Genomic DNA, 25,553 nt, shown 5'->3' with positions numbered 1-25,553 from the left:
AGTGAGTGAGATCCTGACCACAGATGCATGCAGCCCCGAGACAGCCAAGGAAATGACAAGCAACTGCTTTGCTCTTCCATGTCTGACTCTGGAATGACGTAGAGTTTTGCGTGGGTCACAAACATTGCCCTGAGTATATTCCACTGCGTAAGATTTAACGTCATCTTTGGAGTCGTATCGATCCAAGAAGTTGTCAGTGTTTTTATGGCAGCTGTAATTTTGTTTTAAACTTGGCTATTTTTGTCATTATTTCACACCACCGATTAACCTAGGTGGGAGAGAGGGAAGCGTCTCACCGCTCCCTCACAGTTAGATGATCAGCGATGGTGAAAAATATTTCCATGGCGTATCCATGGACACCTGTTCAGGCTGAGCACTCTTTTATAACAGAAAATACCAGCTGATTTTTAAGGCAAAATATGCAATTATGATCTTAAATTAACCTGTTGTAAGTTAAAAGTGTTTAAAAATATATTTATATCAGAACTATTTTTGTCCTACCCTTTGCATTTAAAAAATAGCCAGAGACATTCCTGCCACGATAAACACTTCATAAACAGATTCAAACCCAGGAACTGATTTCCATGAAAAGCGATAAATCCTTATGAACAGGTTTCTTAATGGAATTACTTAAGATCTTTTTAGCAGTTTGATCCAGCATAACTAAAATAAATAAGCACATAGACTATACATGTCAGGCATTTTACATTCCCGAAAATATGAATAAGCATCATTTTCCAAAGCAAATCCTCTGTAAACGACCAGTATACATCAAGCATAGCTTAAGTACCTTGGTTAAGCTGTTCTTCCACTTGCTTGAATACACCAATACATCGGATCTGGGATGAGTAGTTCTGGCTTGAGTGTACAGTGGTTTTTCAACTTTTTGTTTTGAATTGAGGAGGGAGAGAGCCACCTTTGTCGACAAACCAAGTGGATTGGGATTGTTGGGGCTAATGGTCCAGGTAGAATAGGCTGAGATTTTCTGATCGTTTTGCAGCAGATGCAATGGTTTTCTCTTCAAGAGGTAACACCAGGTAAAACTCGTTGAGGTCTTGAGGCTTGGAAAGGACAACCTCTGCATTTCTCCCGCATTCATCGCGGCCAAGGTAGTCACAGGCTTTGCTTGGCCCTGGCTACTGATGTGCTTGCTCTCATTACTGCTACCTGGGGACCTTCTTTCTTGGCTGCTACTTACAGCCTTGAGAAGAGAACTCTGATTATTCACGGGAGACAATTCAGACGGTTTTCTAACTACAAACACCGGCGATGCTGAAGACTTCAGGTCTTCAGATTCTGGTGACTCCTTTAGGGTTTCTGAAACCCCAGTGTCAGATGAATGATGGTCAGGCAGCCCCAGGTCTGAAGTACTAGCTTTGCTGCTTTTTTCATGCTGGGCAACACCATCGGGATCCAAGAGGTGATTTTCAAGGGGCTCTGTGGTGCAAACCTGTCTTACCAAAACTGGTTTCTTCTGCTTACTAGTAGGGTCATTTGATCTAACGTTCAGTGAATGCAATGGTCTAGCATCTGTCATGCAGGCAGCTCCACTCTCATCTTTCACACGTTTTTGCTGTTTTTCCATGGCAATATCTAAACTGTTAGCTGGGGAAAGCATTCGTTTACTTGAAGCTGTAGCTTCTTGTTGAGGGAAGAGTCCGCTAACTGGCACTTTCTGAATAATATTCAAAGAGCTTGACAAAGGTGAATTTCTGGTTCCGCTTTCCGGTAGTGAATTTTCAAATTCAAATGAATTTGGCAAAGTCCTCTGATGATCTTTGTGAGATTTTGGCAGCTGAGTTTTGCCTTCAAGCGTTGGCACCGTCGCAACATTTGTTTTGCAAACAGATTGATTTACCTGATCCTGGGTCACCAAAATGTGAGGGAGGGGCGTAACAGTTGCAAAGCCATAGGATGGCACGCTGCTGTGAATGCGGACGGGAACCACGAAAGGAGGAATCGGATGAATTTGACTGCTGCAGTTATTAGGGACAATTTGCTTCAGAGGAGGCACAGAGTACGGATTAGACATGTCAGACAGTTTAGTCTGCAATTCAAAGGAGGATGCATTCTGGTCCACCCCAACTTGACCTTGAGTAGCCTGAGCTGACAAAGTATTTTTTAGCAATTTAGAAGAGTATGGCTGACCTATATGTAATGTTTTAACTTGAAGTTGATACTTCGGAGCAAAACAATCCTTTTTTTCATCGGGATGACAAGAGAGCGCATATGTGCTCAGTTGTGCCCCATGGGCTGATGTTTTAGTCGATGTCTGGGAAGGCTGATGCGTCGAGGATGGCTGTCCTTGATTATTCAACACGTGATCTAGAGGCTGCTGAACCGAAGACAGGCTAACGGGATTACAATTTGGAATTGCCGAGTGAGGCCTGGAGTGAGTCTGTGAAGGCTGAGTACTGGATGGAAACTCCACCGAAGAACTGCCGGAGGTCTGCAGCCTGTGCAATGGCACTGTGGGCACATCCGTAGCATGAGCTGTCTGAAATGAAGAATTCGATTTAGCTTGAGGCTGATGACTTTCTGGAGCAATATTTAAAGATATCTGTCTTACAAATGGTCCCCTCCTCCTTTCTAGCAGAGGCACATGTCCAGTAACTCCATTTGCAGACGACACTTTTGGAGCGGCTGTCTCTACGAGCGAGGCAGGTTTTGACGGAGACATGCTTCCACAGTCAAAAGACTTACTCCTGTAGTCCACAACCTCCATCGACGGCTGCGTGCAGCTGATTTGCTCCGATGCGGCACGTCTCATTTCCCGGTAATGAGGGCCAGGCACAGCCAGTGCATGCGAGCCAGCGGGAATCATGAGGAACTCTGACGACTTACTGACGAGCTCTGCTTTGGAAGGGTTCTCAGCCTTCGAAGTTTCATCTTTATCGAGTGAAGCTGAGAAACTGGAGGCATGAGACAAGCTACTCTCCCGACTTAGGCTTCTGGAAAGCGTGGAATCAACGCTTGATTCGGCAGACGAGTGCTCCATTTCAGCCAAGCGAATTCTTTTCTTCTTTGGCGGAAGCTTTTCTGTTGGCAATTTTGACAGTGTTTCACTGCGCTGTGGCCAATTAAACCTCTCTGTCTTTTCCTGATCGCTGCATTGGTTTTCTTGGTCCCTGTCTGGTTCTTCTGTGACCAGTATTTCAGGAACCTGGATGTTATGCTGGCGAACAAGTCTCGACGGCTGAAGCGGTACGCTTCTCTCACTGGAAGCTATTTGGCCTCCCTGAACTTCCCCTCTAGGTGCTTCTGATGACAGGGGTTGATGATGCTGGGGAGTATTCAGATGAGAATGTCTATCCTCTTGGATGACAACTGTATTCATAGAGCGGGGCTTTGCAACCTTGTTGGGCTCTTGAGAAGAAACTGGTGATACTCTTTCAAACGACTCTGATTTCTCAAATGAGCTGTTTCTGCTCAGTGAATTGGTGTGCTGTATTACTGAAATACCAGTCCCTTGTCTTTTCAACTCCACCTTTTCTTGCACAGCTGAACTTGCCTGCTTTTCAATGAGCGGAGCCATCTTTGGCTCCGTAGTCTGATCTGTGCCTCGAGCCACAAGCTGAATTTGGGAACTTTGAAGTAGAAGGTTGCTTGGCTGTTGCGATCCTACCACTGTTGTTGCACTGTGTTTTAGCAGACTGGAAGAATTTACTGGCTTGCTCTGGCTTTCTGTGTTCTTTGATGGTATGCTGGTATCATTTTGCTGTGGGTCATCATCATCACCAACACTCTTCATTTTCCTTCTTTTTCTTATCTGGGGTGTCTGCTCCCAGACGCCAGTTGAAGTAGTGACTCTGTAGTGTAGAATTTGAGGCTGTGTACTGTTTGGAACAGTTTTATGCTCAGGCTCTCGGATTGCTGCTTTAGTTTTAGGTCCATGCAACTCCGAACAATAGAATTTCTTGTGGTTTTCAAAATTTTCCAGTTTTCTGTATCGGTTTCTGCAGGTTTCACACTCAAACATTGTTCCTCGCACCTGAGGGGACTTCTTTGTTTTTTCTAAATTTGATCCCTGCGCCAGGGACTTGCTCCTTTGCAGTAAAGATTCACTTGATACATTACACCCCAGATAACTTTCTTCTACGGATCGCACCGGTCCAAGAACTTGGCTTTCGCCAGTAGAAGAATCTTCTATTGCTGCCTGTCTAACAAGGGTCCGAGGATGTCCACCTTGGTTCAGTGGAGTAGCAGGTCCTGATACAAAAACATCATCGTATAAAGAGCCAATTTTATCATCAAACGACTGACTTCCTCGAAGGGGATGAGAGGGAGGTATTACATTTGGAGGTACTGCTGAGTAACTGGTAGTAGGCATGGAATTACTTCGTGTTATAGGTAAACAGTCAAGGGATGGTACAGAAAGAAGAAAAACTTGCTTTGATTTCTCAGTGGGTGTGAAAGGAGACTTTGGTATATCAGAGCTTGAGCTAGTTCTTCTTCCCATGGGCTTTAAATCAAACTGGAAAGAGTCCTTAAATATGTAGGATTTTGGTGAATCTATGCTGCCTCTTCTCGAAAGAGATGTTCTTCTTGGTTTCACACTATCTAACTGTTTGTCATCCACAACGGCTTCATTATCAGAAATTAACTTTGAGATACGCTCCTCAAGTGTTTTTGTTGCCATGGGAGGTCGCATTTGGCCAGAGAGAATCAGATTTTTTTCAGCACAAACAGTCTGTACCACTGATGCTACCACGCCACTTGCGCGCGGCACACAGGGCAGGTTTTTATTTGGATCTTTCTCAGAGGTCAACAATCCTCTTACGAAAGGAGCTGGTGGGCTCATTGTTTGCTCGGCACTTTCAGAACGAGAGAAATAACCAGAATCAGTACTACCTAAACTTCTAGGGCTCAAAAGACATTTTCCTTGCTGGTCTTGGGAACCATCAGTTGCCTGCTGTCTCTGGAGCTGAGCGTGCACTGCTCCGACCGCAGATCCCAGCTGTTCCTCTAATAGGCCCATTTCTACTTTCTGATGTTGCTTTATGTCATTCTCCTTGTATGAGGCTGTATGTGTTGACGGAAGAGCTGTCACTTTAAAATCTCCTTTTCTCTGTGCTGCAGCAAGCTCAGGTGCTGGTTCTGTTACTTTCGGGCTATCGGCCCTTAACGGAGAAACATTTACAGGATGAACCACTACTTTTGGTAAAGCTGCCCTTACTTGAGGTTCTGTGTCATGTAAGGAAGAGTCACCTGGTATACAATCTGGGTTACTTAATGGAATGGGGCTTCCTTTCCGCAACGTTTCTGCACTCGAAATGACTTTCACTATTTGCGCAGGTTCCAGTTCTTGGTCATCTTGCCTTTCATCAGCAGTGCCTTCATCTTCGCTTTCACCGCTTTCTTCCACATCTGAATGAATGCTAAGTGCTTTGTCCGAGTCATGAGATAAGAAGAGGCCACCCGAATCTGGTTGTAGGACAAGTCCAAGTTTGATAGCATGTGCATGAGATTTTTTGTGCTTGTACAGATTGCTTTTGGTTTTAAATGAAAACCCACATGTCACACAAGGATACGGTCGCTCTCCAGTATGGGATCGGATGTGCTTTTGGAGAACACTGGGCTTGGCACAGGCCCGATTGCAATACTCACAGACGTATTTCCCTAGCTTTTTAGGCTTCTGGTCTTTCAAGAGGTTACATATTTGTTCTACACCATGGTTTACAACTGATGCTATCTGGGCTGAATTATACATGGGACCTATAGACAAGTGCGTTGAACTCGATGTGCTAATTGACAAAGGTGTAGACGAACTAGCTACTAACTGGCTTTGCGGAAAAACCTGAGTTACAGTGGAAGATGAGGTGTGAACGACAGACGAAGTTACTGCTATGCTGTATATCTGCTGGACCTTGGGGTTTTCTTGACTCTGCTGTTGCACCAGCGACCTAGTGAAACTTGGACACATAACAACCTGGTGATTTTGTTGACTGGTTTTAGTAATAAGGTCTTGTGAATGAGAAACTGATTGGCCTTGTGCTTGTCCAGTTTTGGTTGTTGTTGCTACATGCACATTGTTTAACGCACACGGGTAATAGTGAGGTCCAGTTGCAAACTCACGCTGCGGCAAAGCAGACTGATTTTGGACGCTCATTGTATTGGACGTGAGACTAGAAGAGGTGCTTACAGTTCTATTTGGTCTCAGTTTCTCTATCTGCATCCCGTAAGGGGGGCACTCTTGTGCTAAGGTGTTCAGTTCAGGCTCCATAGCTTTTAATAAGACATCGAATGCAGTACGTGTACACGGGGATGACGTACTGCAATCAACAAAATTAATACATTCATTACTGTCAGTCTTTGTTTTACTTGATGAGGAGTTTGAGAGAGACTTCTTCTCTGGTGAGTTCAGTTGGTTTGCATCAGTATCCTCCGCTGCCTGTTTACCCAAATCTAAGGACTGATGCGTCAACGAGAGCTTTGTCTGCATTGATGTCTCAGATTTGGTTGTTTCAGCACTTATCTCGCTACTAAGTGCTCCCCCGTTTTGTTTGGTACACTGATTTCCATTTTGCACGGGTAGGTGATCCTGTGCTGTGGTGTGTTCGGAGGCATCCGGAAGAGCTTTTAGCGGCGGAGGGTCTACATTTTGCTTAACCTTGGTTTCGGCGGGGCTTCTCAAAGGCGATTTTGGTATTTTTTTTAGATGGTTTTCAGTCACAATCTTTTTTCTTTTCACACCCTTAATTGCATCTTGGGTTCCTCTAGTACCAGCATCAGTGATTTCTGTTAAAACACAAAGAGAATAAAAAAGTATGTTAAAACCGGATAACGCAGTATATTTTTATTTATACCATGTTACCATCTCTAAGATTAAACAGCAAGCCCTGGGGAACAGGACTGTCCATTTCTTCAGCCTTTTTTAAACAGTAATTCTATCGTAGTGAAGATCTATTTAGTTTTCATCTAAAAGAGCAATGCTTTGTAACTCATGCTGCAAGACATTACAAAACTAATTCACTATAGGAAAAGCCTCAAAGGAAATGTAAGTAAAGAAAAGCTACTGAAAGAATATTTCAGCATTTATAGCTACTTCTTTTGAGATAAAGTAAAAAGAAATCTCTCTCTTGCACTTGTTTAAAAATTCAAATCATTATAGCAGGAAAATGAAGAACCAAGACAGAAATCTGTTTTCAAGTCGTGTTTGTCACTTCTTCCATCTATATGTTGCAGTAGTCAAGGAATGAAGACAACTTCCTCATGGTTATATTTGTAAGTAGATTTATCATGGAAATGGCACAACCACCCACACCATCTGTCAAATACTGTATTTCAGAGCTCCAATTACTGAACTTCAATAGCATTTCAGATGAGCAACTGCTGTGGATGAATAAAATCAGCCACACTTAAGTGATTTTCTATTTGTGCATCATGAAACAAAATAAACTAAATTTGAATTAGTTCATTACTAGCTACACTTGTTGCTGATTTTAAGCAGGTATGCACGCAGAGTTTCAGGAGTGTAGTGAAGAGCAAATGAACTGCAATATTATTCAGCAGAATAATTTTGTAGCAAGTACTTGTATTTGTAGAGAGTCCAATTTCTATAAGAAAAAAGTACATATAGAGTGAATTTCAGCATTGATACTTACAAGGTTGGTTTTTTTTATAGATACCTGATTTTACTCAGGTACTTTACTCAGGTAAACAGAGGTACTTTGTTTACCTCAACAGTGTGATATTTAATCTGTTAGTTGATTTTTAAATTTTTTTTTTTTTACTTCTTTCCTAACATCCACTGCCTCAGCTACCATCACCGGTAGTGCAGAGGAAGCCAAATGTTAAATGGTCATAAATCCATTTTCTTAAATTTTACAACTCGTTCATTAGGCTGTTAGCCAAACCCATATTCATCCGATTGCCAATATTCAAAGCAAGGGAAGAATCCAATGTGACTAGAGGGCTGATGCCTCTGAAAAGGTGCAGCTGCATACACATTTTGGGAACGGTACAGAGTAACTCCATGTAGTATGTTTACCTGCACATACAGCTACTCAGGAAGAGAGGTTTCTGTGCACTTCTAGGTCAAGAACAGCCTTAAGACAATGTATAAAGGGACAAAATTCTCATGGGCAACTTCACAAAGAGCTACATGGAGAAAGCTCAGACTTCCCAGAACCCATCGACCCTACGGCCCCCTTTGAGTGGCATCCTCTTGCAGAAACACCGGCTGGCTTCTGTACCACGCTAGGAGGAAAGCCAATGCATAGCATGCATCTGACAAGAGATACTGGAGCTGATGAATCCAGGGCGAAATTCCTGCTCCATGTCAAGGAAACCCAGGCAATGCCTAAAGCTTGTCTAGCAGAAGAGAATGCAAAGCGACCAGTAGGAAAAGAAAGGCGAGAAGATGTTATGCATTCTCCATGCCAGAGCGTAACCCCACTGGGATGTGTGGCTAATGCCAGACACTTGGAAATTCAAAATCCCATTTCCAACTTGATGCCAACTTAATGTACACACATATTCACTTAGGGTGAATGGATATTCAGGAGATTTCCTTGCAAACTGAAAGATTAAAGACTACACATCCCACCTAATGTATTGCAAGTGTGGAAGTTCTGCAGAGCCTGACCCATTGCTCTCACAGGCCAACTAGAGCAAATTTAACTGTGAAGACTAAGAGACTGTTTTGTCACATTCTGCAGTCCCATAAAAGAGACACAAGAAACCCTTGACAGACCCACTGGTTCTGAATCCTGGTTATGAGGACTTCGTGCTCCTCTTGTGCATCCAGAAAGAAATTTCTGCAGTAATCATTCACTTAGCCTTTAAATGAACTTTGCATTTATTGCTTTGTCACCAAAACCTATTCATATTAGACTGGATTTAACATATTCAAAGCTGAGCAGTCTCCCACCATGATGTTTTGTCCTTTCCGTTGCTTCACAATTAAACGAGTGGTTTACACTAGGTAAGCTTTCGTCAGCATTATTAATGGTGATTTCTTTACAATTCATAGTCTACTGCAACTGTTTTTTCTTCAATAACAACAAAAAACAATTTTACATGAATCAAAGAGAAAATAACAAGGTAATTATATAAAAGGGTGCTTTTAGCCATGGTTTGGTGATCTCTCTGAAGCACAGCCACGCTAATTGAGCGTAAGTAATTTGGTTCCTTTTATGCACACGCTGCAGCTTTTATCCCATCACAATCACGCCTCCACACCGATCATACTGCTGGTGTTTGTACCGGAGTGCTACGGGAAGAGCTGGGCAGATTACACAGAGCTAGGAAGATAAGAGCGCCAGGGATTGCGGACAACCAAGCAAACAAAGGTACACAAAAAAGCCAGGGTGTTTTATACTGCAGAAATTGAACGATCAAATAATGTGCCATTCCCTGATGCCTCAGAATATTAAATAACTAATATTCCTGGCTTTCTACCATATAGTGCAGAGGAACAAGCACACTCAACCCACACCATGCTAGTGAACTGGAAACCAACACAGCTGAAAGATGTAATGAGGCTTAAGAAAGCTTTAAAGAAAGTAAAAATGTATCTCTCATCTACCAATCAAGCAATTAAAAATATGAGTTCATTATGAATTCAAGATCAGAATTCTCCATAATCTATTTACTGCTTTACTTTTTGAAAATGTCGTAAAATGTACTTCCTTGACAACGGCTTTACAAGGCTTAACAATAGTTTATGTCCTGTGCTCTGCTTCACTCCTGGATAATCCAGAAACCCTTACCGTTAACAGAAATATTCACCTTATGTTTGCTAACAACCAAATTTCTATCACATTTGGGGAAAAAAGGAATCCCTGACAACTTCGTTTCACTTGTTTTTAGCTTTTCATTCCTTTTGTTTAAGTCTTCTTTTTGAATTCCCAGTTCATGCTGAAGATATTCCATTCCACGTTCGTTAATCTGCAGTTACGCGCTTGCACAAAGAATAACTGCACCAGTATTTCCAGAGGCAACAACAAAACTGATGGAAAGCATCAGTCCCAGAACGCTAAACACTCCTCTGGCCTTTCAGAGTGACAAACTTTCAGGAGCGTGATAACTCGCCGGGGTCCTGTGCCCACATCAACAAGCTGACACTGAACAAAGAGAATGTAAAAACGTCCTCATGTGAAAAGAAAATACGAAGTTGATCCGCTTTCCTTTCCCTCCCTGCCACTCCACGCGCTCTGCTCACCTCCCTCTGCAATCACAAAGCCCTTCTCATCGTTGGGCGGTAATTCCCCTTCTTCTCAGGCGGTGAAGTGGTGCTGTTGAGAAGTGCTGTCACCTCAGACGCCTAAAAAGTAGCTTTTTCATATGCTGTATTACATCAAATCAGACTAAGTTACCCAGCCCAAGAGGAGAGGAAACAATGCCATTGTGCTCAGCGCCTCACTTTTCACATCCCGGGGACACCGCTGCATCTCTTTCATGCTTTCCCTGGTTGGCTTTGTTCTGCTTTGCCATCAGGACTCTCTGCTTAATTCTTTTGCCTCAGTATGAATTCTGCACTCAAAACATGACAGGAAAAACTGATGTTTCTAAACATGACTTTGTTCACCTGTAATTTCTCTGCTGCACTTTGCACAGGCAACAGAGCAAAAGAACACAAGTGTGATGGTGTAGACGGCAATCTGGCGGAGTAACTCATGCAGCAAATAAAGAAAAGGTATAAGCGATCTGATTTTTTGCTTCCGTAGCATTCACTGGTGAATTAGACAGTACCTTGACAAAATGATCTCAATGGTTTTGTTTAAGTAACTTTCAGAACTGCCTGTCTCAAAGCCTACGTGTTATTATAACACCCACTCTCTTTCTCTCCCTTCTAATAGAGCTACGTGCTTGTACTTAAGAAGAAGGAAGAGAATAAGAGGGAACTGAAGCAAGGCACCAAGCTCCCTTCTCCCTCAGGGCTACCCTGTGAAACGCAGAGCAAGCAACCACGACCTGCTACTACAGTCCAATGAAAGGCACAATTTTCATCTCATGTCCTCACTTTATGTTGCAGAATTAAAAAAAAAAAAAAAATAAAAAATCACTGTAGATTTACATACAGAGACCAGGTTTTCAAATCCAAGTGCCTAAACTTCAGCTCCTAAATCTGTACTTCGCTCCCAGGGCACTGCAAGTAAGATCAAGCCTCTTCTGAAAGTGTTAAAATACTAATTGATACCTTAAATGCAAAGCTAAACGGTTACTCTGACACTTATCAATGGTAGGGATTCAAAGGTGGAAGGCTATTCAAAAAAGAGAGACCATTACTCAGGATCTAATTCTGATTAAAGCAAAGCTTCCCACTGTCTTTAGATACTGAAAATATTCTTATTCTTTTCATCTGATACTTATTTAATTTTGATTTGACAGAAACTATTGAAAGCACTCGTGAATCACTCCACTGGGTCTGTTTCCACAAATAAGTAAAGAACATGATTATGAGATAAAGAAATAAGTCTTGCCAGCAAATATAAGGCCACCAGAACTTACATTAAATGCAGCAAGGAATAACTAAAGTTTCATTTTTTATTAAATTAGCTCTTTAGCTGCATACTGCCTCCTACATGCTAAGTACAGCTGTAAATAAAAAAAAAAACAAACCCAAAAAAAGCCTCCCTTGATTACATAAACCACACATACAACTATGAAAATGTTTGCAGTCAACAAGTCAACAGAAAGATTTGAACAAGATTAACCCAAGCGCCGTGCCTAATTTTAAGCACAAATAGTGCTTATTGATGGTTGGTGACTGATTTGAAAGTCAGTCACCAACAATTTTAATGGCCTTATCTCAGGTGCCTAACTTCAGGCTTCTTGAGTTGGCCACATGGTGGTCACTCCCTCTTTCAGAGGTCAGGAGGCAAGTCTAAGAACTTAATGGCACTCCAAGTCAGCGGTGATATTTGAAAACCTCTGTCAGTAGGCTTAACCTATGCTTAAGAGCTTTTATTGCTGAGAACACCAGTCCAAACATATCCTTAAAAACCACTTGATCTGTACGTCAAGCACAATGTGACATTAATTCATTAAAAAAGGGTGTGTCGGAAGTTTTGACCTTCAAAGGCTAAAGCAGTCTGATAGGGATTGGATCAAGTGTTCACCTTTGTCAGTGTCTGGTCCTTTTGTTCGTATCAGAAAATACCGGACCATTCCATAAGGCACGGATAAGGTAAGTGTGGTTTCATGATTTCATACTGCCTGCAAACACATGATTATTTTTCTTGGTGTTTTTAACAGACAACGCTAAGCTCTGGGTTGATATGTGACCCACCAAAGGCATTGTATGGGCTGTCAGCAAGAGAGAGGTTCCCCAATCCTCTTTTATGGGTCATTTCACATCAGGTTTTTGTACTGGAAAGACTACTGTATTAGCATAATTTCTCATTATTAACCAAAATAGCAGAAGTCCTACTAACACAAGCTCTGGGAAAGGTGCGCCTGTGTTAATATGTGGTACCAGCACTCATTTGAATAGTGCCATTAACCTCAATGACAGCATGCATTTTTGTAAAGTCAAATTAAATTTTAATGCTCTCTACCATCACACCCTGGCAAGCCCATAAAATCACTGTATCTCACGTTCATATATTAAAGGTAATTGTAGAGAAAATGTATATTGATATATACACCAAGAAATTATACCTAGTACCTCTACCACTAAATAAGTTTCCCAAATTTAAAAATTAGTATTTCATAACGTACATCACAAGATAATTCAGGTGGGAAAAAACCTCAGCAAATCTCTAGTCCAACCTCCTGCTCAAATCAGGGCCAGCTATGGGACCAGATCAGGGTCCTTAGGGCTTTGTCCAGTTGGGTCTTGGAAACCCCCAAGGAGAGAGTCTACACAGCCTCTGTGAGCAACATCTTCCACTGCTTGACTGTCCTCATGGAGAACAAGCCAGTCCGTGCCTCTCTTGTTTCAGCTTATTCCTATTGCCTCTCATCCTCCCACCATGCTCCCCTGTGAAGAGTCTGACTCCATCTTCATGACAACCCTCCCAAAACCCACCTCTTCTCAAGGCTGAATGAGTCCCAGTCCCTCAACTTCTCCTCACAGGCCAAGTGCTACAGCCCTGACGGTTGTGGTGTCCCAACGCTGAACTCACTCCAGGTTTCTGATGTTCCTCCTCCACTGGAGGGCCCAAAACTGGACACAGTATCTAAATGACATCTAAGGATTGCTGAGTAGGGGAAGATAATCCCTTCCCTTGATCTCCTGGTCGTACTTTCATCCATACAGCCCAGGATGTTGCCTCCCTTGCTGTCAGCCATGCTGCTGGCTCACGCCCAGCTCGCTGCCCACCGCACCACCATGGGCCTTTCCACAGAGCTGCTCCCTGATCAGTAAGTCCCCAGCTGGTCTCACTGCAGGGTCTCCTCCTTCCCAGGTGCAGGGATTTGCATTTGTACCTGTTGAAACCAGACTTACTACTCCTCTGGTTGTCCACCTATCCAGACCTTAACACCCTAACTCGGATACAAGAATGTAGCGGGAGACAGTGTCAAAGGCCTTGTTGAAGTCAGGATAAAAAATGACATCCACTGCTCTCCCCTTGTCCCCATATCTAGTCACTTTATATTAGAAGCCATTTTATCATAGTCATTTTATCACAGTTTTCATCCATTTCCATTGTTATGAGATTGGAATACATCATGCTGAAGGTCTGCAAAGCACTTTTGCTCACATTTATACCCAATACACTGTTTGCATGCTTCTATAGATCTTCATCTGAATAAGCCATCTGGATCAGAATACATACCATCTCTGTCTACATGGAGAATAGCATCCCCCAGGAATTCTGTTTTCCAGTTTTCTTGTTGCTTAATTCCTCTTCCCATTCCCAACTTCCACTACCAAACAAATCACATCAGCAAATTCTGCGCACACTTCATCTCAGTGATGGCAAAACTAACAGGCACCTCAACAAAAGCAATGCAATCCAAAAACGTTCACTTTGTTCCACCTGATGCTTTAGCAACTACAGATGTGGCCAGCATTGCTTTATATCTAAGTCTATTCGTATGCAATTGATAGGTTTTCAAAGAAATAAGTTCTAAGGAATACCCATATTGTTGGCTACCGAAAGTAAGTAATAATTAAGAACAGGCAAAAATTGTTTCATCAAGCTCAGTACAAAATGTAATTTTTAAACTGTACAATCCACTGTTTCCACTAATTCTGTATTACCAGGAGTGAACTGTCACTTTGAAGGTAACATTGGGAAAAGGAAGAAGTATTTCTTGCCTTTGAGTAACATTTTCCTGAAATAACAGGCCTGCCTGTATTTCAAACTAGCCTGAGAGAGACAAGAGCTGGGGAGGGAGTTTGGAAGAGGCTACTCAGACCCCACATTTCGGCACCTCTCTCACCAGTCTTTGAGTTGCAAAGATACTCTAAAGCTGAAAGGGCAGGATAACCTTCTGGACTGACGGAAGCTAGGGTAAATAGATACAGAAATATTGGACTCATTAATTCAAAACATAAAAGTTTCTTCCCGGAGAACCAAGAATACATACAACCTAGTAAGTGAAATAAAGCGAATGATAGGTTTAAAGGTGCAGCCACCCAGAAAGACGCATTTGTGGGCTACTCCTCACGCACTTCACGAAAGACCGCGGCACCATTAGCGAGGGCAGAGCGGATTAGCTTTATGAATTGTGCAATAACACTTTAGCATAAGGTAAGCGAGACACCTTCGCCCCGAGGCACGCAGCTTGGCGTTATCAGGGAGCTCCCCTGCGATACAGTTTCATGCCAGACGTGAGAGCCTGCCAACTCTCGTCTGGCCTTGGGATAGGTAAAGAGTAAATGACGCTTTGCAGTCTGGGGCTGTCTTTCTGACAGCTTCTTTTCAAGTCGTGGCTACTCACATCGAGACAACCTCGATGGCGAGACTTCTGATGGAGTGTAAGGACATGACTACCCTACGCTAATGAGATCCAGAAAGACGTTCTTTATAAGAGTTTGGTCTTGTTTTGTGCATTTAGCTTCTTGGCTTGAGTAAAAAAAGTAACAACCAGCAGATTTTTAGCCACAAAACCACTATGCTTGATGAGGAAGACCATGACGATCGAACAGCAATAAACATTGGACTGCTGAGGTAACACTAGAGCCTCAGCAGAGAAATGCCAACATCCACATGTGAACAGGAATCAAATGCAACATTTCAGCACATCTGAAATTCTCTGACCAAGGTGACATGGATTTTTTTTTCCCCATAAAAAGAGTTAATTTCCAGCCCAGCATGAAGCACGTTAAATGAAACATGACATTTGATACCGATTGAGATTTCCCACCATTACGTATGTAAGAAACCAGCAGAGGGTGAACCACTGAAAAGTTTCACAGCACTCCGTTGAAAGACAGAGAAAAGGTAACACAAGAACAGCAAACACCTACCACACAACCTCTAGTTAACGCCTAACTACCCACACAAAATGTCAACATATGAACATTGAGCACGGGAATGTACTACAGTATTTTAAACATACTGAAAAAAATTAAAAATATTTGCTATATTAAGTAGCCCTATGAAGTTGGGCTTTGCATTACAGCCATTTAACAACACTATATTCCTAATCTACACAGAAGCTTTAATATTAAACTAAGAAAAGTAATCACCACTTAAGTGCTGTTAAGATAAAGCGTGTTGACTATGAGCAGGTGGAGAGACAGCGTTACGGTAACTAACATCACCAGCAATGCTAGCCTGAAAAGTTCTTCCTTGCTGGACACTCTAAAGACATGAAAAAAGCCAGGATGCCTCCCCAAGGGCAAATTAACGAGCTCCCAGTCACAGCCTAATCAGAAATCAGTTCCACCCAGTTATCCATGTAAGAATAAAGCCATTTAAATATAACCAGGTAGAGAAAGTATGTTGCCAGAAATTAACTAAAATACCTCAGGGACATCTGGAAATCTTCCTAGAATGTCAGGCAATGTTGTGAACAGTTTCACGACTAAATTATCTGTTTGCAAGTGAAGGATTATCACTCATTACTGGGAAGTTAGGATTCGGCTAATAAATCATTAGAACAACTTCTATGCCTTAAACACAGATGAAGAATGGCCATTAAAACAGAATTACAGAATGGCTCATGAAACAGCAACCAGTTTAAGGGTTATCAGCGACGAACAACTGCTATCTGGTCCGACGAGATACTGAATATAAAATCCCCAAACATGAGTCTGAGGGGAAAAAACAGAAATGAAAGGAACAAGATGTTAACTAAACTCTCTTTGCACATAACAATGTTCAAACAGAACAAGCTCCTTAGTCAGATTCTCTGCATTTCTTTAATATAATCTTCCATTTGAAAAGCAGGGATCAAATGGAGCAATTTCCATACTGCCTGTAGCAAGCGAAGAGGAACGAAGAGCAGCAAAGAGCTCAGACCTAACAACCATGCTGTTCAAAAACAGAGAAAGGAATAGGAGCTCTGCCAAGGCGAGCGGGAAAAGTCTTACACAGCAGGTCTTTTCTCTGAGGACTAAACGGCGCTGTGAATGTGACAAAAGCAGGAGAAGTTGATTTGATGGAAATCTAGACAGGAGGAGTGTCCTAACTGTGGACACTCGGTCTGGCGTGCTAGAGGTGGGAAGGGTGATCTCCCCCAGGGTAGGTTTGCTTCCGCATCAGTGGGAGGTCCTCAATGCCGAGGCCTCTGAGCTACTCCGAGCTCTTTTCTTTCCCCATCCCCGCTTGTCCTTTTCCAGAGATGCACACAGTCTCTCTTTTCTCCCTCCCACACACACACCCGGGCACCTTCTCAGGAGATTCCTGTGAAAGACTCCATCCAGGGCAGCCAGTAGCATATAACTACCAGAGAGTGGCACGCCATACCTAACTCACCATTCATTTATATATTATATTTTCCCTTCAGAAGGAAGCCAAAGGAGCTAAAGGAGTATCTGGAAAGTGTTAAAAAAACCCCCACTCATTACTCATAAGCAAGGCAGACTACAAGGAAGCGAACAAGTGAAAAATCTTGCATTTCCACAACTGGCTTGGTCCCAATTCACGTCAGCTAAAATTAGCCACCTACTGCATTTACTACAGGCGCGTAGGTATGCCTCGTGAGTTAGCTAGTTCGTTAGCTCAGCACACTCCCGCCACAAAAATAAGCTTGTTCTGACCTCAGATTTTAGAAACTTGCAAGAAATCCTTCTATTCAAGCACGGTCAAGCTCAAAATGTTACTGCGTCTGAAAACAGCCCCAACGCACTGTACCGTGATTTGGAATAGCCACTTTCCATTTACTATCAGGAAGAAGCTTTTTCAACAATTGTTTTACAAAGGTAATTTGAATAATGTCCCTTGGAAAATGATACTTGCAGGTTGGAATCTCTTTTGCTGAACTGACACTCAAAAAACTTGCTATACTTGTCAGAAAAAGTCAAAATACTATTACTTTAACATCCCATTAATGCTTTAACCAAGTTCTCATAATAGCTCCAAACGATGAAATGTTCCATTTAAAACTGTAAATCTGTTTGTCTGCCTGTCAAAACAATACCAGTTCTTGCTGTGTCTAGCACCAGCAGTGGATTTACCAAGCAGATTTCAGCTGCTAGTAGTCTAAACTAAATGTACTAACCAAAGAAAATTAATATAGAAATAACAGATAGAGACATTGACTCACAACCCAGGAGGTTTACAGGAGCCAGAAAACTTCCCATATTCTAACGTTGTTTCTCAGAGCAAAGAACACGTAAACACCTCCATTCTTATCAGTTTGCCCCCACTGGTAAAATGAGGACATTAAAATCTACTTAACTATTGAAGACAAAAGCAATGAAAAATGAGGTTAAACGATAGCAGAGACTATTCCTGCTCCCATGGAAGTCAGGAGAGTTTTCTCACTGTCCTTCGTGGGCACAAAACCCTGCACCGAATGTGCCTGAAGACAGAAAGAACCTTTCAAGTCGTCATTGTTGTTATTAGCAGCATGCAATGTTTCCTCCGTGTGAAAACACCAGAGACGGGACTTCGTGAAAATGCGAGATCTTGAGTGACATGAGCTACAGACACCAACAGTTCCTGCATTAAGGCAATCACGACTGCCCGAGCTGCTGTAAATATTTTAGGAAGATAATTCAGTCTTGATTTAAAGCCTTATAGTTTGACGTACACGGAACAATTTAAATAAATTACCGCTCAGACACATGTATTGACGTATTTTCATGCAGATACAAACACTTTATGAAATCAGACATCAAGAAAATGCACAACCGAATTGCATGAGATACCACTGCTAGCTTGCATTTTTGAACATTTGGAAAGTAAAAGGTAGGTAGCTCTGGTGTAAGTCAACAGAAATATAAAAAGGCAAGCTAATCCTCTCACCGGTGTTAAGTAGCAAACAGGATGCTACTGTAACTTGCTACTTTTGAAGATTATATACTTCCATTTAGAGCGACTGCATTTCTAGCCCATATGGTTGCTGAAGATAAGGACGGAAAGATGAAAAGAATCAAACGGAACTTTGGATCTTGGTTACAAGTCTTGCCCAAAAAGTAAGGCAGAGTTTCCTACAAATAACAAAATGGAAAGAAACTGTTTTGGACTAATGACAGTACGTGGGTACCACAGCAGCAAACAATCCAGAAAGCTCGCATGCTTGCAAACCTACAGGAAAAATTCAGGGAAACATCTGTGGAGGATGTGGTCACTCTAAGCTGGTAAATCAAAATGCTTAAATTGTTTAGTACCACGTTTCCAGATTTTTTTGTTTGATCTCTCCCCTTCTCATCCTATTTCCTATTTCCCTTGAAGGAAAGAACAGAGTATTGCCCACAGCCGAGACCCGGGGAGCAGGGTACACCACCCGCACGCAGCGCTTCCCCCTGCTTTTTGGCAGGGAGAGGTGCGGTGGCAGGAAGCGGGATCGGGAGTGCCTGCGGGGAGGGGAGAGGAGGGAAGGGACCTGGCCGCTCCTTTGAGGCCAGATGGTGGGCCGAGGAGAGTCGGCTGTACGCTGGGACGTGGCAACACAAAAAGGGCATCAATCTTTAGGGTAAGACATAGGCAACGTTTTGTTTACCTAGGGAGAATGCTGGTATATTTATAATAATGGATTTGAAACTCCCTCTATAATTTTGTCTACAACATGCACTCATGTAACAGGAGGGATGATAAGGTAGGGAAGGTTCGGAAGAACTCAGAAGAGACAAAATACGTCTACCATGAATCTTGCAGCAGAATCTACATTTTTGAACTAATGTCTCATGCTTCCATTTATAATGACAAACTTCCTCACCTAAATCTCATTGCCGTTCAATTTACTAGGAAAATAACATTCCGGTTAAAAAAAACAGCAGATGGGCAAACAAGGTAAAGGGCATTTAATTTCAGTTGCGTCTCCTCCATGCCAACACGCTACTTTGAAGGGACTGCAAGTGTGGGAGGGGAACATATGTGCATGTGGATTGTGCATCTTGGAGAATATTTGCTGCTGGAACGTAATCTCTCCTTTCTTTCCTCTTTCTTTCCACGATAGCTCAAACGCATATTGACATGATGGGTGGTTCTGCACAGTTATACGTGGACGTAAACCAGTGAACGGACAGTCTCAGTCCTGCATGCAAAAACAGTGACTTCAGAGCCACTCCACCAAATGCCGTGTCAACCGTAAGGCTTCAGAGACAGATTAGCAACCGCTGAAAGTGCAGACTTTAAGTAGCCCCATGACAGAGGCTGGAAACAAAGGTATTTTTGAACAGCACCCCAGAAGTTGCTTGGACCTTGCTGGAGTCCAACCTGGGGCTTTGAATGGTTCTGTCTTGGTGGTTGCCCAGCAAATACTGACAGAGCCCCCTGCCATTTAAACAACCATTGATCAAGTCAGACAAAACTCTTGGACCTGCCAACAATGTTTCTGTACCTAAGGATGCAAATGAAGAGGACACTACTACGAGCGAAGCATGAGACTATGGAAAGAGAACCGATCTGGGTGAAATTCTGATACTGTCTTAGGGAGAAACTTGCGGTACCTCTGGAAGGGAACTCTATCTGTCACAACAGCTCGAGACTTCTGGAAGAAGTGAGAGCAACCTAGAAATCCACCTTCACAGACCAAGAAGCGAACAGCTATGCTGAGGATCTGAAACGGAGGACGGAGGAGAATACATAGCATAGTCTTCAAATTCAACATGCAGCATCTCCAGCAGCAGGCAAGAAACTGAAAATGCTCTTTAAGGAACGTGAAAATGATGGAGTGAGACAGTATAGCAACTTGGTTGATAGGCAAATGACAGACTCAAACAGGTGCTAAACAGACCTTAACACAGCTTAAGGACATACCCGATCCCTTTAGCTCAAGCGGGTACTCCCAAATGACTACTCACTCTATCAGAGTTGGAGGTGATCAACATAACACACTGATCTGAAACTCAACTGACAGCTTATTCCTTTCTGTGATTTATGACACTGTCTCTTCTAGGGGTGGGACCAGGAGCACTGTAAGAAAGAGAGCCACCAGAACATGGATCCTGGTCCATGCTAGGGAGTGTAGACCTTGAAGGAAAGGTGGTGTAGAACAGGTGAATCTTCCCATGCTATGCCTGAGTAAAGTCAGCTGCAATTGTTGAGGCAGCAGGATAATAAAAAGCCTCTGGTCCCTACTAAGATAGGTTGAAAACAGGCTGCTTCTTGAAGCTAGACAGAGAGGGACCTGCCAGTCCTGAGAAGAGATCAGGCGAGGAGACTGGTAGAAGTCTGAGTTCAGGATGGATTTGTTATATTGCATACAGGTTGCAGAGACAAACAGTAAACTATTTAAAATTTTACCTATTGAAGAAATAGGTAAAGACAGTCTAGGCATCTCCCCCTGTCCTGCATGTGCTGGTTTTAGCTGAAATAGAGTTAATTTTCTTAATAATAGCTAGAATGGGCCCATGTTTTGGATTTGTGCTGAAAACAGTGTTGATAACACAGGGATGCTTTACATATTGCTGAGCAGTGCTAACACACAGCCAAGGCCTATTCTGCTCCTCACCCCACCCCACCAGTGAGTAGGCTGGGGGTGCACAAGGAGTTGGGAGGAGACACGACCAGGACAGCTGCCCCCAGATGACCAAAGGGATATTCCATGCCATATGACGTCATGCTCAGCAATAAAAAGCTGGGAGAAGAAGGAGGAAAGGGGAACGTTTGGAGTGATGGCATTTTGTCTTCCCAAGTAACCGTTACACCTTAACACAAGTAACCAAAAGCCCTGCTTTCCTGGAGATGTCTGAACGCCTGCCTGACAGTGGGAAGTGGTGGAGGAGTTCCTTATTTTGCTTTGCTTGCGTGCATAGCTTTTGCTTTACCTATTAAACGGTCTTTATCTCAATCCACAATTTTTCTTACTTTTAGCCTTCCGATTCTCTTCCCCATCCCACTGTGGGAGAGCGAGTGAGCGGCTGCGTGGGGCTTAGTTGCCAGCTGGGGTTAACCCACGACGCTGCAGAAAGTCAAAAACTTGAGTAGAAATTCAATCAAGAACAGCAGCTTATTCAGAGGGATGAATTCATACCCGACAAACAACTATGACAGTTTGCAAGTCTAAACTGCGGTGAGGCTGAGGAACACATGCGTGTCCCCAGACCATCCCAAGCCACCTTATACTCTGAGGACACACCAATTGCCATGACTGAGAAGTAGAATGAAGAAATCCACCTTCCATCTGATCTATCATTGATCCTTTCGGCTGTAACGTGGCATGAAGCAGCTATCTGAAATAATGTAGCTGAGTCCAGAATAGTGCTCCTAACAGCCAGAGAGACCCCAGGATTGGTGGGCAATGCAGAGTATACATCAAGCCATGAGGTGGTTCTTTTGGGGATCTACCATCCACTTTATGGCAAATCTTGGTGTTGCTGGAGTTTGTCACCAACTTTAGTTCCCTGAACAGTTTCAGAAGCTGAGGTAGAGATTTAGGTGTCAGTCTTAGCATCTCTGGTGCCAAGTATGGAGATAACCAAGTTAGTTCCACTAGTCCTAAAGAATGCAATGACAGTGGTGTTGGAGCTGATATACCTTGGACCCCAATTGCTGTGGTAGGCAGAGAACTGCTGCAACAGATAAAGAAGAAAACAAATGCTTACAGCGCTTCATATTGGCCTTCAGTGGCTGAACTGGTTCTGGGGATGACCCAATCAGAAGCCTCTGTGGTAACCATAAGGATGTAAGAGGACTTGACTTTACCAGTCTGGAAGGGAGAGACAGAGAGACTTTCTTGGGATGGCTGTCTTAGGATGATGGCCAGCGGTAGAGCGAAGACAAAGCAGCCACATTCGGCTGGATGCCTTCCAGCCCATGATACCCGCTGGATCCCACACAGAGAAAGCTTTCCCTGCCTTCTTAAGGAGAAATATTCTGTAGTTCAAGCTCACCATCAGGTTTTAAAGAGCGCCACGTGGAGCACTTGTGGGGAGCAAGACCTTCTCCATCACACTAATGAAGCCCTGCACGTGTGTCAGAAGATGAAATTCAACCCCAAAGCAGGGGTACACCCAGGGTGTAAAACAGCCGCGGGAGATACCATCAAAGCTAAAGAGAAGCACATCTTCTCCAAATGAAAATTCATAGCAGCAATTGGGCAATTGAGTGAAAATGAAACAACACAAGAATTATCCACCTTACATACTCACTGAGCAGGAAGGTGAGGATGGCCCCTAATGAACATGTTTCTGGTCTCAAGCGGCAGGCCACGTGAATATCCATAATCTGAATGTATTTGTGGACTATCACTCCAAAAAAATAAAAGGGTAGGCCTTCCAGTTGCAACTTTATACTAAATAACCAAAGTCTGCAAACTTGAAAACTACGTCTGCTCATTTACTGTCTCCTTCGTGCTTAAACAGAGACCTATTCCAACTTGCACTTAATTGGATTACTACAGCTAATGGCAAAATGAGGTGTTAAATACATATCTTTTAGTAGTCAATTAAATTTAACTTAAATCCCACACATGTATAAAGTTATGACGTATCAGTGCACAACGCTAGTCAGCAGAAACCCGGCATGATTAAACTTACAAAAAATTCCTCCCTGCAAATATGCTGTGCCACTGACAGCCTCGGTACTGACAGAGCAGTAGTTAACTTATGATAAATTCCACAGAATTACATTCGCTATACATTTCAGATAGGAAATAAACAAATCTAAAGTGATCTAGACAAACTAAAAGACAAAATAAATGAACAAAGAACAAAAATACATAACCATACTTCACGTGAATCTGCATACACTGGATTGTGATTTAAAATAGCTTATGTGACTATGGACACATTTTTGTTTACTTGTTTAGCTCAAAACATGCATTTTCTTTTTGCAGTGGCCTTCAGACTCTAAAGCTTCAAAGAAATAATTCCCTTTACTGCATATTACCAAGAAATCTATCCAGACCTCTAAGAAACAAAAAAAAAAGTCAGTGAACATTTTTAATTTGAAGAGTAGTCTTATTATCTCAGTTATTTCTATATCAATTTTCTATGTAAAAATTTATTTTTCAATTGTCAGCTATATGAATTTAGATCAGGAGTCAAAAATTAAGTAATGATCTCTCTGACTTCTGAGACGCTGAAAGGTGAGTGTTACCATCACATAAATCTTTGCAACCCCATCCTTTCCCAAGTACATTAAGTTTACATGAGAGAAGGAGTCTTCCTTTGTGCAAAGGTGTCACTGAGACATATGTGAGAACAAACGCCTGGAAGCAGAGGTTAGCTCATCTTTACTTTGAATATGTCCATCACAAAAAGTGACCCAGACCAACATTACTTCTGCAAGACCAACAGCAACAAGAGCAGACAGCAATACTTCACACAAGTTTTTTTTATGTTTGGATGACAGTACCACTTATCTACCATCCGCTGAACAAAAATACGTCCCGACTATTTAGTAGAAGGTCTAGTTTGTTGAAAAGTCTTTGTAGAGTGTTTGAAGGACTGCTATTAGCACCTAGCCACTTATTTTTTTTTCTCTTCCACCTTTTACAAATACCTAGAGCAACATCACAGTCCCGATGCCCGTAAAAGAAAGATTGTATCAAACCTTCCCTTGAAAAACTAAACCAGTCATGAATCTGGAGAAAAGAAAGCCAAGTTGGACGTGGATGAGGTTCATAAAATCACGGAGGCAGTGGATAAGGCAAATGTAGGGCTGCTATTTAACGAATCGCACAATCCTTGAACCAGGGGACACCTGTTGAAACTAGTTGGGAATCAAGAAGAAAGAAGGTGAAATAATGTACTTTTTAACATGATTGGTCGTGAACTTCTGCAGTTTGCTGCTAGACTATGCTGGAAGCAGACAGCATTTAATCAAAAAGATTCATGGATAACAGGTCCAAAAATGCCCAGCTACTAAAGGAACGAGGACAACATCCCTAACCCAACGTCTGTGGACAGCATGAGGGGAACGGACTGCAGCAAGCGCCCAGGCTTATGTGCCGTCCTTAAACAGTATGTCCTATTGCCTCCACTGAAGGCAGAATGCTGGGCCAGATGGACTCTGCTGAGATCCGCTCGGGCATTTTTTATGCTCTCCAATCTTCAAAAAGTTTCACTGTTTCAAAGGATAATAAACTTTGATTCCAGGACAGAGCATCAACAGCCTACAAAGGTGTTCCCAGACGTGTCACAGGGCAGGACGACAGCTCACTACCACAAGAGGTGAATGCCTACCCAGAACCAGAGAAAGCACTGACTCAGGGTAGGCTTAGAGGAAAGTATCTCAAGCCGAATCCGGCAACCTGAGAGAGTCGAGGCTGCTGCCACTCCGCACCCCCAGGTCCGACCAGTAGTGAGGCTGAACAAGTTTTTCCAACAGGCGCACACACACAGAGCACACATGCACATCACATCCATACATATATATATACGGCCAGCCATACAGATCCCCGACAGACACTCAGAGCACTCACACCAACACTCACAGCATCATCCTGCTTCCCGCTCCAGCTGAACAGGATGGAAGTCCGCTAGTGGGAATATATCTATACGTCCAAGGTGGACCCCTCCAGCAGCTGGGCTCAGACACTCAGTCTGCCCAGTAGCCATGCTTGGATCCCGGTCTCCCCAGTTGCTGCTACCTGGACATACGAGCCCTCGAGGCTGCGGGCAGGCAGACACATCGACACACACGCAAAGCTGGTCCCCCTGCGCTCTCACCCCTACAGACACCCAGAGCTGACCTTTAGAGACCTCCACACCCATCCCGGCCCCCGGCCCACTTCGCCTACTCGCTGTCTCGTCCAGCTCGATCCTTGCTAACACCCACGCTCCCACATTCGCTCAGTTTGCTGCACCACAGACCCCATACACACACAGGGAGTAAAAAGACCCCCACTGGAACACAGCTGAAGGTGGAGTTTAATGAGACAGGGCAGATGATGCTGGTTGGAAGCAAGGCGTCGCCAGACAAGCATCCTGGCCAGCCCCTGCTACATGCAAACAGATGCTTTTATTCTGTTATCCCTCTACTTCCCACTTTTATTCCTCCCTATATCACTTAAATTCCTCCCTTTTCCCACCTTTGGTTCCTCCTTTAGGCATTCTGTAATAAGTCCTGTGCAATTCCCCAAAAGCTCTTCCCTTG

General features: G+C 43.0%; 1 protein-coding gene across 8 annotated transcripts in view; it reads right to left on the bottom strand.

The window, feature by feature from the left end:
• HIVEP1 (HIVEP zinc finger 1) overlaps positions 1–25,553 on the bottom strand; it is a 131,189-nt gene that overhangs the window by 32,074 nt on the left and 73,562 nt on the right. For all 8 annotated transcript variants that reach the window (XM_054193491.1, XM_054193492.1, XM_054193499.1 and 5 more), the window contains one exon: positions 791–6,738. In XM_054193491.1, coding sequence (XP_054049466.1) covers positions 791–6,738 — 5,948 coding nt within the window. The remainder of the gene's footprint in view (positions 1–790; positions 6,739–25,553) is intronic.

Source organism: Rissa tridactyla, chromosome 2 (assembly GCF_028500815.1).
Source record: "Rissa tridactyla isolate bRisTri1 chromosome 2, bRisTri1.patW.cur.20221130, whole genome shotgun sequence".
Classification (NCBI taxonomy): Eukaryota; Metazoa; Chordata; class Aves; order Charadriiformes; family Laridae; genus Rissa; species Rissa tridactyla.
This window is presented reverse-complemented; position numbering and strand designations above follow the sequence as displayed.